The sequence below is a fragment of the Rhagoletis pomonella genome, unplaced genomic scaffold (genome assembly GCF_013731165.1).
Source record: "Rhagoletis pomonella isolate Grant_MI unplaced genomic scaffold, Rhpom_1.0 Rhpom_scaffold_00004, whole genome shotgun sequence".
Taxonomy (NCBI): Eukaryota; Metazoa; Arthropoda; class Insecta; order Diptera; family Tephritidae; genus Rhagoletis; species Rhagoletis pomonella.
The window spans coordinates 6,188,929-6,202,509 of record NW_023458558.1 but is presented as its reverse complement, the minus strand read 5'-3'; the positions used below and the strand labels follow the sequence as shown (position 1 = coordinate 6,202,509).

At 38.6% G+C, this 13,581-nt stretch overlaps 2 protein-coding genes across 3 annotated transcripts in view; one reads left to right on the top strand and one right to left on the bottom strand.

Moving 5' to 3' along the window:
• The window catches only part of LOC118736880 (sodium-coupled monocarboxylate transporter 1), a 134,443-nt gene extending 124,992 nt beyond the window's left edge, over nucleotides 1–9,451 (top strand). Inside the window, exons 9-14 of one of the 2 annotated variants that reach the window (XM_036466990.1) lie at nucleotides 3,786–3,945; nucleotides 4,012–4,230; nucleotides 4,401–4,674; nucleotides 4,754–4,864; nucleotides 4,939–5,066; nucleotides 8,523–9,451. In XM_036466990.1, the coding sequence (XP_036322883.1) occupies nucleotides 3,786–3,945; nucleotides 4,012–4,230; nucleotides 4,401–4,674; nucleotides 4,754–4,864; nucleotides 4,939–5,066; nucleotides 8,523–9,009 (1,379 nt within the window). In that variant the 3' untranslated portion in view covers nucleotides 9,010–9,451. The remainder of the gene's footprint in view (nucleotides 1–3,785; nucleotides 3,946–4,011; nucleotides 4,231–4,400; nucleotides 4,675–4,753; nucleotides 4,865–4,938; nucleotides 5,067–8,522) is intronic. The other variant, XM_036466991.1, reaches the window with a different exon arrangement.
• A 3,265-nt stretch (nucleotides 9,452–12,716) lies between these two features.
• Nucleotides 12,717–13,581, bottom strand: LOC118736881 (trafficking protein particle complex subunit 1). The gene is made up of 3 exons (XM_036466992.1): nucleotides 13,350–13,581; nucleotides 13,155–13,297; nucleotides 12,717–13,085 (listed from the first exon to the last, which is right to left on the bottom strand). Exons 1-3 carry the CDS (start codon nucleotides 13,446–13,448, stop codon nucleotides 12,890–12,892), a joined length of 438 nt encoding a protein of 145 aa, XP_036322885.1. The 5' UTR covers nucleotides 13,449–13,581; the 3' UTR covers nucleotides 12,717–12,889.

Here is a 13,581-nt window from a genome sequence, read left to right as displayed (position 1 = left end):
CAGTTGTGAATTGAAAAAAAAAAAACAATATTTAACAAAATGGTAGAAAAATTATGAAATTTCGGCTCTAATCATTTCGATCCTTCTTCGACCTCATTTGTAAAGAAATAAATATTGTACCAGCATGCTGGTAAGTTATATGCTTCGAGCCTGATAGAACAATCACTTGATCGAGCCAGCAAGCTGGTGTCGTATATTTCCCCTATTATACAAAAAGGTTTTAGGTTGGATAAAATATTAGCTTTTTTCCAGAGTTCATGGTTTTTCTATACAATTACTTATTGAAAATGTTTGCGTGTATACTTATATATGATTATGTAAGCAAACAATTTTAGCTACCATTTTTAGTCACAACGACTTTTTTTAGCTCTTTTTTAGCCCTTTTTTTAAAGGAATTTGGCTACCATTAAAAATGCTTCGCGGCAACACTGATTGTTCATTCCAATTGTATTAGTATTCAGGCTTCTTCTGCAGTTGACGCTCCAGCACTCTTGCACTCTACTGATGGATGACAAGTTGACAGATGTATGCAATAATAAAGCTCGATCATGCGTCACTACATCCTCTTCGGTACATATTACCAACCCGAAGACTGCTTTATGTAGATATTGCGTTGAATAGTTCTCTTGAAAGGGCGCATGCTATAGAGCGTGGCTTTTGTTCTGCTTATCAATGACCTACCAAGCCCAAATTAGCACCTTTTGGCAAGCGTTACTCTTCGCTTTATCTCCTTGCTGACATTATTTTTTAGGTAACAATGCCGGATCCTAGGTAGGCAAAGTCCTTCACTAAATATTTTTAATTGCGACCGATCAACGCTTTGCTGCGTTTTCCATGATAGAAAATGCTGCACCCAAGGCCCTGGTGTTGAATACGACGATAACAATGTTTTGCTCAATACAACTGTATTGGTTTTGCGGCGATCCCAAATTCGGACACAACATCATAGAGGCTATATTGCTGTTATCGCCTCGAATTGTTCTAGTAGAGAGACGTGATCTTCGACCCTTTACATTGGTCTAGGGTCTTTAGTCTACTTACTGGCATTATTGTTTTTACGTTGCGGGTCCCAAACTGCGCGCACAACCCATATTACATAAAACTAGAGAAGAATTAGCACTCGAAACACGACCTTAAGCTCTTACTCTCAACCGAAACGATAGGATCGACTTAGCTTATTGGTCAAATTTTGAAAGAAGAGTAGTACCTTATTCAGTTAGAGAAGTTGCTGCGTATCAATATCCTGCAGGCCTACAAAAACAGCATCAGCAATACATAACTCAAGCACCTGGCAATTACATTCTAACAAATCATTTATTTTATGCTCTATTATCCATTTAAGCCTTATCATCGTTAAGCTGCTGCTACATTTTTTCTCTAATCGCACAAATACTTAATATGTAGATATGTACATATGTATTTAAGGTCTAGCACCAGCGGTCGTGTGCAAATAAAAACCTTCGTATTTCTAATGCACACATAGTATAATTTGATAAAAAAAATGAAGTAAAAGGCAAGGTGAGAATGGACAGCAAACAAACTTAGGTTTGGGCAAACGTGATGTGCCGCAAGGACGAAAAGATTGCGGTATCATTCAAAGGTGGACGTGAAAATGGTCATTGGTTAAGTGCATATACATACATACATATGTATGTATGTACATTAGCGTGGGCCGAAAATTCGTTTTGTTTTTTTTTTGTTTGATTGGTAATAGCAAAAATATGGTTCATTATGCTCTAGAAAAAATCTGTGTGAAAGGTGAAAATGTTTGGTCATTATCGTAGGCTCGCCCAAGTCCATCAAAGTTCAATGTGCTCAAAAAATAAAAACTTAGAAATACATCAATCAATCATTTTTTTTACTAAAATTGCAAGCATCTTCGAAAGTATTAGTCCTATACATAATTTGGTATATGGACCTTTTTTGTTACGAATCGAAGTAAGCTAAGAAAGAAATTTTTTAGCGCTTGAACTTTGATGTACTTGGGCGAGCCTAAAAGCGTTAGCTCGGACTTAATCCGGATCGATTGCAGTTAATTGCCGCTGCCGCCTGTTTATGCTTTAAGATACTGAACGAAAATTGTCACTTTTCACATACATTGTTTTTACAGCATAATGTACCATATTTTTGCTATTACCAATCAAAATTCTAAAAAAAAAAACGGATTTTCGGCCCACACTAATGTACATATGTACATACATACTCGCTTGCCACCTGGAGTCCGTTATCTATACAATAAACCAGAATAGGGTGGCTAAAAGCCTTGTTTGAATATAAAAGCTCAATAAATTTACTTACATGGTATTTATGTGCATATGTATGTATGAATGTATACAAGTGCATAGTATATTTGTGTGTACATTGATATGTTTGTCATTAGTAAACAGACATCTATCTACTTGTGGCTACAATATTTATTTAAGCTGGGCATATGCCTTCCATAGGCTGGTTATGGGAAATGAACAACAACTCAACTTGGTTCGTCGTCTTGTTCGGCCAGCAATAGCCAAAGTAAAGTCCGAACGAGTATTTATGTATTTACAAAACAGAATAGTTAAATACAACCACGTAGCGATAACGTGATTGTATGAATGTAAATACTTATGAAAAGTTACCAAAGTTTTTCCCTTTTTGATTAAACCCTCAAGAAGTAGGCTGCAGGCTAATGAATGACCAAGATTATTTAAAATTATAAACGGCAGGAGTCGCTATTAGTGGTCACCGTAAACAGAATAATTCGAAGATTAAAAGTGAATACGCTATAGATCTTAATCAATCATTTAGTTGTTTAGGCGGCTACAGTATCCATACAGTAGTTGGGCCAAAGTTATTCGGGTCTCTCGTGGCAGTCGAAGCTCTGCATCTGCAATAAGCTGATATTGGGCACCGATCACGGCATTCATAGGTCGAGAGTCTTGGTAGGTGGTGACTGACTCTTTATGACCGCCGTTGATCACTCGATCGGTATGTCGTCGGGTAAAAAAAATTGTTTAGTGAAGGTCTGGACCATGGCCATATATTCTATCTGAGGGGTCTGTGGGTGCTCAGAGTGTAGGATGTCAAAGGTAACCCCTAGATTTTCGGGTTATGCACCGTCGAAATTGGTGTGCCATCGACGTGAATGGCTAGTTCAAGCCTGACATCCTTCGTCTAGGTGTTGAAGGGGGTCCCCGTTGATTTCGCCGGGGAGAGAGTTATGCTCCGTGCAGTGGGGAAGCCAGAAATTTCCAAGAGATAGCCGTTTACTTTGGAGCATATGTCACCAACTCCATTCCCGGATGCCAATATCGAACAGTCGTCAACATATGAGATGAGGAAAACTCCCCCTGTTGGCTGAGAAAGATTTCAGGCTCCCTCTTCCTCTTCAACCACCAGCGGGTTCCAAGTTGAATATTTTCAGAGCTGGAGCGTCGGTGTCCATTCGAACGGCATGGCCAAGCCAGCGGAGCCGCTGCATTTTAATTCGCTGCACTTTGTCTATGTCGTTGTAAAGCTCATACAGCTCATCATTCCATCGTCTGCGGTACCCGCCGTCGCCAACGCGCAAAAGCCCGTACATTTTCCGCAAAATCTTTCTCTCGAATACTCAAACAGCCGCCCCATCGGACGTTGTCATTGTCCATGCTTTTTCGCCAGAATACAAGAATACCATCCCGAACTTATTCCATAATTCAAGTCGTAAATCGTGCGTAAAGATAGGAATTCCGATGTATTATGTGATTAGCTTGGTTTTTCACTTAATAAGAACTTTAAAATAACTTTTCCCTAATTTCTTCCAAAAATAGATCGTTTACAATTCTTCAACTTCAGCGGCGACATGACTGTGCGAGTAGATACGCTGTCCGCCTGGCTAGGTCAGTTGTTCATGTCGTTGTCTCAGTTTGGCTGCCAGCAGAACTTCATGCAACGTTACGTATCGCTGAAATCCATGAGTCAGGTGCGAAGGTAAGTTTCCAGTAACTGCTCAATTTTCGTAACATAACACTACATTATACTTTTCTGGATTTTCAGAGTCATGATGACAAATATCCCCATAATCTTTGTGTTCTTTTCACTATCGTGGCTGTCGGGTATGGTGATCTATGCTACCTATGTGAACTGTGATCCCTACGCTGAGGGCTACATAAGCAAACCAGATGAAATTTTACCCTTCTTTGTGGAGGATCAGTTGGCGGTGATACCCGGCTTCGTTGGCATTTTTATGGCAATGCTGTTCAATGGTGCATTGTGGTGCGTATAATTTTATCTGGTTGTGGGATGGCAGCTAATACAAATTAATTTTTAATTGCTTAATGTAATTTCTTCTCTCTTACATATTTGTCTGCAAAAAACTACATATTTCATCGCTATCAATTTCTGCCCAATCTAACGCACGGTCTGTCGCCACTTTTGCTCAACAGCATGATGGTCTCAAATTTAAATTCATTAGCCACAGTTTGCTGGGAAGATTTTATTTCGCAGTTGCCACAATTCAAGGGACTAAGCGACAAGCAACAGCTTTTCATCCTTAAAGTCATAACCGTCATTTGCGGATTAATTATAATGGGAGTCGCTTTCGGCGTAGGCCTGCTATCGGGAGTAATTGAGTCTTCATTACTAGCATTTTCGGCAACATCCGGCCCATTATTGGGCTGCTTCATATTAGCCATGCTTGTGCCGATTGCCAATTGGAAGGTAAAAAAGCGAAAAGCGCGCTTTTAAAGCTGATTATAATAATAACGGCAATAACATTTTCTTTTTTTTATTACCTTAGGGCACCTCTGCTGGTATGATATCGTCGTGCGCCTTCGTGATCTGGCTCATCACTGGCAGCGCTACATTGGACAAGAGCGGTCAGAATATTTTCCTGCCTACATCAACAGAGGTAGAATACAGAAAACTGACTGAAAGGATAGGATCGAATGATATGAATTTCTTATTTTTTGTATATTTTTTTAGGGCTGCACCAACACCACTTTCTCGCAGTCCATCATTAAACCCAAAGAACTTGCTGCGTCGTGGTTAGCTTCACATTCGCTCGTCAACGAGACTTCAGCTATGCAACTAACCCTCATGGCACCGGAACGGTAAGAAAAAAAAAATTAATACTTTCATATTACATATTTACCCGCAAGCTTTCCGAGGATTGCCTTGTATCCATGTATTTTTTAATCAAATTTACGTATAATTGTCGGCATTTTAAATTTGAGGGATTATCGAAATAACTAAAGTTAATAAAATTTATCCAGTTATCGATATTTAATGAATTATCGCCATTTATAGCGTTAATGAATGTTACGGAGTTATCGTAACGCATCGAGTACTTTCAACTTATCGCGTTATCGATATTTATTAATTTACTGAAAGTTGCGGATTTATCGAATCGATGTTTTTGCACTTTCCAAAATATATTCATTTATCAATACAAATTTATGGAGTTATCATTGCCAAAGTGTAACGAGTTATCGAAATTTGTCGATAGCTTTCGAAAGATGTGGAGCTATCTATTAAAATAAACTGAGTTATCGAAATTTATAGAGGTATCAAAAGTTTATCGGGCTATCGCTTTTTAAGGAGATATATATATATTTTTGAGTTATCGACATTTTTCGATCCCTTGAAATGCGAGGTTATCGAGATTTATCGAGATTAGTTGAGTTGTCGAATGCTATTGAGTTTTCGGATTTTAGTTGATCGAAATTTAAATTTAAAGTGCTCGCTTTCCTTGCAATTAAACATATCCAAGAGTGAAGCACAAGTGCTCGGTGGTGCTCCCATCCGTTTCCTGTCCTGTTGCATCGTTTGAAAAATTTCCTTTCTGCCAACTTATCAACAATGCAGTTTGCCAGAATGTCACTGGTTCCTATATGCAAATATGTCTAAAAATTCCCATGCGATTGGGGGGCAACTCTCTGACCAATTTTAGACACAATATCAGAGACATCACCGCCCTGACTGGGGCTATTTTAGTGACGCAGTAATCCTCGTAATGAGGGATGAAATCTAAACGCTCAAGAATGTTAGAGTATCTAGACGCAGAGTTGGTTCTTGAATTCTCTTGTGAATAAAACCAGCTCCTAATTGCCACTTTGCCGGCGAACCCGGCGTCAGCCACCCATTTGACTCCCAGGTTAGATCATATAAGGTGTCCATAAATCTACTCTTAACATTATGGGCGAAGCCACGAGGCACAGTGTTCTGAGAGTGGCAGAAAGTCCAAAACTCAAACTCGAAAATATGCAATAAAGTGCTTGATAAAATTCCAGACATGCCTACAACTATTTTTTAAGTATACGTTCTGCAAAAAATTACACTAGTACGATTCCAAGGACACAGGAATTCAATGTTGTATGAATCGCATTTTTACACTGAGAAAAAAATAAACCATATCCTCTTTGTTTCAAGCTAAAACCCATACGATTTTGCGCCAAACGATCTTTTGTTTACTTTAGATGTTTTTTCGTAATCAAGAAAATCCTAAACAAAATCAAAAGTGAATGCCATTCGCACTCGGATCCTCCTGAAAGCTAACAAATAGTAGCAAGCATCTCCGCGCACTCAACTACAGCCACAATATGCAATTGTGTTTTCAAATGTTCATTTTGAATCTAGACCAGGGATGGGCAGATTTTTGGCTCTTAAAGACGCCAAAAGAGCCAGCAAGTGCTACGCAAGAGCTAAATCAGTTCTCAGGGTAAAAGGGGCGTACAAAATACATTAAAAGCATCACATATATTAGTAATGAGAGTCGGAATACAAGAAATTTGAATACGCTCTACTTCCCCCTTCATGCTGGCTCTTGATGTTACCCCTCATATACCACCTACATAAATGTGCCAAGCCGGCTCCTAAGTGCAAAAGGCTCCTGGGAGCCACTTTGCCCATCTCTGATCTAGACCAAATCACTTGATCTGTATATTTGAACTTATTTATTTTCGCAACTTACTGAGTGGCGTTATTTGGAAATTATTTATTAGGCTGAACTCATTCTCTATAAAAAGTTTAAGATAACACCACTCTGGTGTGAGCTGAGGTACTCCACAGCGGGTGCATTAAATAGTATACTGCTAGAACTTAATAGTGGAGCAGTGGGAGTACTGATGTATGCTAATCATGTAGTGATAGCAGTCACGGGACCATTTCTTTCTACTGTAAATAAGGTGGGATACACACGTGATCTATCCGCAGTGACCCGAACGTAAACTCAAGCAAACTTGAGTTGTTACTGTTCACTACATAATAGGAATAAGATACCCCAATTTAGACTTCCATCCATAGGCGGAAGACAATCCCCCTATCATCTAATGCGAAATATCTGGGAGTAATTTTAGACACTAAATTAAACGGGAAACTTAACGTTTAGAAACGTAAAGAGACGGCTTATTATACTTGTAAACAGATAATAAATAGAAACGGGTTTAAAACCGAAGCTTTTGATGTGGATACACACCGCAATCATAAGGCCTATTCTTACCTACGGCGCCCTAGTATGGTGAATGTAGTCCTCAATATGATGCCCATGGATCCATGCCTAAAGGAAACCGCGATGTACTCCGCAGTACGACTCAGAGAGTCTGGGTGGTTCATATCGATTACCTTCGGGCATAGCTCATCTTAGATTCTACCTCGAAAGCAAATAAAACCACGGACTACCATATAGTCAAGCCTAGATTTTGGTTTGAATGTACAGATGCGGTTTCCATCCAGAAGAGAAAGGAGAGGGGGAAAAGCTGCTGACAAGGAAGCCACTCTTCCGTTTACGACCCTTCTGTTAATCTTCCAGTGACAGATTCTCATATCAGCTACCAAAAAATGGTAATTGGGATCTGATTTTACTGGAGTTTAATATCTAGTACTTTTGTCTGAAGTATAAAAAATGTTGTAGCTTGGCGAACTTTCACGCCCGCTGCATTGGGTGGCAGATATGTCAGATTTTATCTGGTTTAAAGAAAAATGTGTTTTTATATTGGTTTTGGTATAGCTGGTGAATATGGAAGTAGGCCAATTTTGATCATATTTCAGATTTAAATTTGTTTGGCTAAAACTAAGCCACAAAGCGAGTTTCATTAAAATCGGATAACATTTACCATTTCCGACCCCTAGTGGCAGTGTGCCAATCTACGCAATATTTCACATTTCTTCATAACAAATTTTATATGGGGCTTCTCCACTATGCGCCGTTCTCTTCTCCAGCTCCTCTTACAACTCGTTTACGACCAATAAGAGAGGTGAGGGGATGCAGCTGTTCCCTCTGCGCTGCAAGCTGACGCTACCCTGCTCAACTGCGAGAGTTTTGTCGCAAAGCAAGCTCTAAATTAGCCTTATGAAGGCTATTTTAGCACCGATTTTAATATTCCTTCCGGCAGAACGTTGTTAAAATAGCTTCCATGTCGAAGTAGGCCCCAGGCTCAAAAGTGTATGAGTGAAGCTGGATCTATCCACTTTACAATTGTATGCATTTTCTTTTATTATTCTTGTATCCTATAAATATACATATTTACATCTTCTGTAACACAAGTTTACTTTGTTTCTTTTGCATTTAGCACTCCGATGGAGACTTTCTACTCTGTCAGTTACATGTACTACAGTTTACTTGGAGCAGTCATTGCTGTTGGTGTCGGCGTTATAATCAGTTACCTTACACGTGATCCCAAGGACGCCTACGATGCGAAGCTCTTACATCCCATGGTATTGAGATGGTGTGAACGTTTCCCCGGCGAAAAGCCCTATATAATCGGCGAAGCTACCAGCGATTTGACATCGGGGGAGAAAGAAAAAGGTACCAAAGTCAACCATGCCTTTGATGTACAAACCGAATCCAACATCATCATTGGCACAAGTAATGAAAAACAGAAGCACAATCCCATCGAAGTCGTCTTTACTAAAGGGCAAAATGATAAGAAAACCGAAATGCCAGTTGAGCGCAGTATAACCACCGGTAACCTGGCAAAGGAGGCTGAACTGGATACGCCACCAAGTGGTGGCGAGAATGGCACCTACCGCCAGTTTAAAGAAAAGGAATCGGTGTGATTCGTATATATGTACATATGTACATACGTATGTACGTCATACGAAGAAAGACCTGGAATTTATTGATATTCACTATATGGCGACTTATGCAAATTTACTTAATAATAAAAAAAATGTTGGACTTTCGCTAAACAAACTAGTAGTATAGAAATACAAATTTTAGTGCTAAGTAGTAATGGCTAAGTCTGAAAGTTAAAAATGGATTAAAATATTCTAAACAAACTAGTAGGCATAGTTCTGTGGCAATAAGCCCCTAAGTCGATTTAAGAAAGAATTGAGTTATATATGCTATTGTATTCTGCAGAAGTTATAAACGAACATATTTGGTTTCCCCATAGGGTTAACATTACAATCCGAATGTTTATAACGTTTTTTCTCGAATTAAGTTTTTTCGATTTAGGCGGTTATTGCTTATGACCACAGAGTTATACTTGTTTGATATACATATGTATGATTTATACATATGTGCATACTTATATATGTACATATATGAATATATTACATGCTTACAAAAATAGTATGTACGTATGTAAATATGTATAAGATAGCTTAATGCAAATGTACGTTTATAAAATTATATGTATATGTAAGTGGAATTCGCGCTTCTATGTATTTGTTGTATTTTGTGTTCGTGTAACTCGACGAGCGTCAGATTGTTGCTGCACGCTCACTCAGTTACAAATACATGAAATAATACACAGAAGCGCGAATCTCACTATATCGAGCCCTAACCGCCAAAATAACGTAAGCGACAATTTTTCAAAATTTTCTTTTTGATGCAGAAATGCATCTAGATGCTCTAGGAATATTTCTGCATCAAAATGAAAATTTTGAAAAAAATTGCGCTTACGTTATTTTGGCGGTTAGGGCTCGATATGCGGTTAACTAAGTCATTTTAAATGAATGGCGATTAGTGTGCGAAATAAAAATGAAGACACTGTGATCATTAACTAATTTGACTACTTATATTGAATAATTTTAACTATTTGAATAGATGTATGTGTGTATACTGTTAGACGTATTTACACTTATACAATATTTATAATGTACATATATCGTTATTCAGTATATTACATTAAATATTATACTTACAAATACAACATACATACATAGATATACATACATATTTAATGCTTAAGAGATAAACACTAAAATTGATTCTATTTTTGTAACGTGTAAACAACATTTATACTATAGATATTTATACATATTGCATATATTAGAATATATGTATGTAATTAATAACTTGAAGTACATATATAAACTTACTTATTTAGTTATAAAATTATTTACAGACAAATGTTCGTGGATATTGATTTACTTAGATTTACTTTAATTAATTACATCCCTGTTACTTAGATCCTTGTGTTTGAAATATAAAATGTTTATTTGGAAGATTTAATAAAAAATTTATAAGCACTTGGCGAACATACATACATAAAATAACTGAAAGAGTTTAACGTAGTTTAATTTACAATTTCAAGTTGGTAAAATATTTGTTCCATATCTTTAAAGTTTGATTTTATTCGATGTTAACCTCCTGATCAGGAGCGAATGACTCAAGGCGGGCCATACGAAGCGAAGAGTCACACCCGGCAAGACGAGCCTCCGTATATCCGAGTGTCATCCGTACCGTGCTTTTGGGATAAATAGCACCACTTCAGTGTGCCTTATAATGGGTGGTTGTAAGAAATCCTGCTCGAGATACTGAGAGATCCATATGTCCCAGCTCGTGGCATAAGTATTAACCTAGTAAATAACCAAAATCAAAAACCAGTCGGAGCTGTAGAGCTCTGATATACGGCCAACGTTGGCCTTTCGGCCGGCGTCGAAACCGAACCCCTCACTAATGCACTACCGGCAGCACGTAGTGCCTCGTGTTATGTAACAAATGGTGAACACTAGCATGAGCCGGGATGTAAGTGCCGTCAGAACGCTGTCTGGCATTTGATTGCCTATCCGGGAAACAGCATATCCAACAACGCAAAGAACCCATTGGACCACCAAGAAACAAAACTCGGCTAAGAAAAGAGCCCCGTAGAATAGCTCCACCACATAGGGCCGATCTCCGAATAAATTGGGCAAACCAGGCGATGGATCAGCAAAGACGGGCCAGCTTGTAATATAACTGTGCCTCTCTCTCTTTTATGGAGGACTTTTCGAGGTCGTGCTTGGTATCCTTCTAGAGGACTATTCAAATGCTGTGTGATCAACGATCAAGAACAAAATAGATAGCGTTATAAAGCCTATTTTCAATGGTTGCATCTTCCACTCGGCATGGTTATTTAAAAGCTGCAGCGACTGTTACAAAGCTTTCCCCGTGGTGGTAGGTTAAGATGAAATTGGTAGAGGATGTAGAAGCACCACGCCGCATTATTCTTGTGGGATTCTTCCCGAAGCTACAGAGATAGCTCTGCTAACGCAGATGCACAAAAACTATTCTGGTTCCGCTTACCCGTAGAAACAAGTAATCCATGACAACTTATTCTGGTCGGCAATAGTATAGGTTTTCAAATAGAGCAAGATACCTAGATAAGATATTCACCTGGAACGCACATTTAGATGCTACCGTTAACAGGTCGATGGCTGCTTTCTTTGCTCGCTAACGATTTTTTGGAAAAACTTGGGGATAAGGCCACCTTTTTGGCACTGAGGATCCTAATTGTATCCGAATTAAAACCGGAAATACATAAGGTCAAATGAAGGTGCTCGAAAAATTTATAAATGACCCCATATTGCACATGCGTGACGCAATAGTTCCAAGACTAGTGATTTTAAGGTATCTATTGCAGACCAAGCATACTTGAGTGCAGATAACCCCAAGGCAATAGGTCCACGAACATGTCAAAGTACCGAGCTTCCACAGTATTCTATGGCCCGGAACCCTTTTGTGGGATCACCAAGTTATGTAGGTCAAAAAATCCCACAGGTACTGGGGTTAATGTCCAGAGAAAGACAAGTTAAGTGGTTTATCTGTTCATCATAAGTAGCTTCTAAAAATTTTATAAATTTAGGAGGAAAAGACCTTGGAACTGTTGTTGTTGTTATTGTAGCGACTACAACAACCCCGCCCCTGGGCCTACCGTTAGCTGAGCTCGACGATAATGATTGAAAAGTTGACCCGAAACAGGCGGGGCTTAGTAGTGCCGCTACAACAACAACAACAACAACCCCGCCCAGATAGGCTGGTATTTCAGCCGTTGTCGTCAAGCTCAACTAACGGTAAACCCATGAGTTAAGACCTTGTAACTCTTCGCGAGACATTGCTGTTGCCACCTCCGTAAAACGAAGAAACGCCACGACACATTATTTGTGAATGTGAGGCCCTCGCTGGGCGCACATCTGGGTGCATCCCAAAACGTCAAAATAAAAAGCATCAGTCTCGTTTACTTCCAGACCTCAGTAGATTCAAAATGTCAAATTTGCGCAACCACGGATGGTAGTTTCGGACTAGGTCGCGCGGTTTAGAAGTAAAATATACCGATGCTTTGTATTTTGACGTTTTGGAATGCAACCTCTCTCACCTATGTAGGTGTTGTTACAGTTAATCTATTCGAAATTTGGAACAAAAAGGTCGCGGAAGTGCTAGTCTACATTAAATGCCTTTACGTATAGGGTTAAGGGCCACGCGCAAATCGACCACTACAACGCAGTGCTTATGGTCCGTAGCAGCTCCGCCTGTCACTTTAAAAACGTTATTAAATTCAGCTTATTTCTACATAAATAATTTATTTTGTAATTCCTCAATTACGTAAACATATAAACCAAGTGTGTTTTTAACTTTAAACGCATATAAATAATAAAATATTATTTATCCAAAGGCGGTAACTTTTTGCAAGGACTCTTATTATATAAATGCATGCTTAAGGTGTACTTTAACTCATATATTACGAATTCCATAGAGTGATGACTGCTTTATAAAATCATCTAATTTGGTTTGAAACAGTTCTGATGTTACAGGAGTGCCAGGTGACCAAAGGGGGTCGCGGACAACATACTCGACCCACACTTTGCTATATAGTTGTTTCAGAAGCTCTTTTACATTAAGTGCAGCTGTATCAGTATACAATACAAACCTGAGAAAGGCAAAATATTGTTTATTACTATTGCCCGTAATATAATTAAAACATTAAATAATTACTTACTTAAGACCGGAAGGCGTTTCAAGGTAATGAAGAGCATATCTGTTCGTTTTGTAGTACAGAAAGCCCTCCTTCGGGTCATGCGGCGATATTTTACTAACAAAAGATTTAATTGAAAAAAGCATACCATAAGTTAGTTTTGCTTCCTGAAAAATAAAAAGTTGAGCAAGATATTCAATCTAATGCTATCATATCCACCTCCTCTCTGCTAACACCAGACTTTTTCGTCCGATTCCACTCTGCATAGTACAGCATAGTGCCGAATTTATCAAAAATGTACAAATGATGTATAGTCATGATGTACTTAGTGCAGAATACTTAATTTTGTTGTTATTTAACGTTGTCGGCAAAATGCGTTTGTTTCCAAAATTAATAAATTCTATGTTGTTTACAAATGCTTATAAATGACAAAATGATATTTTAGTAACAG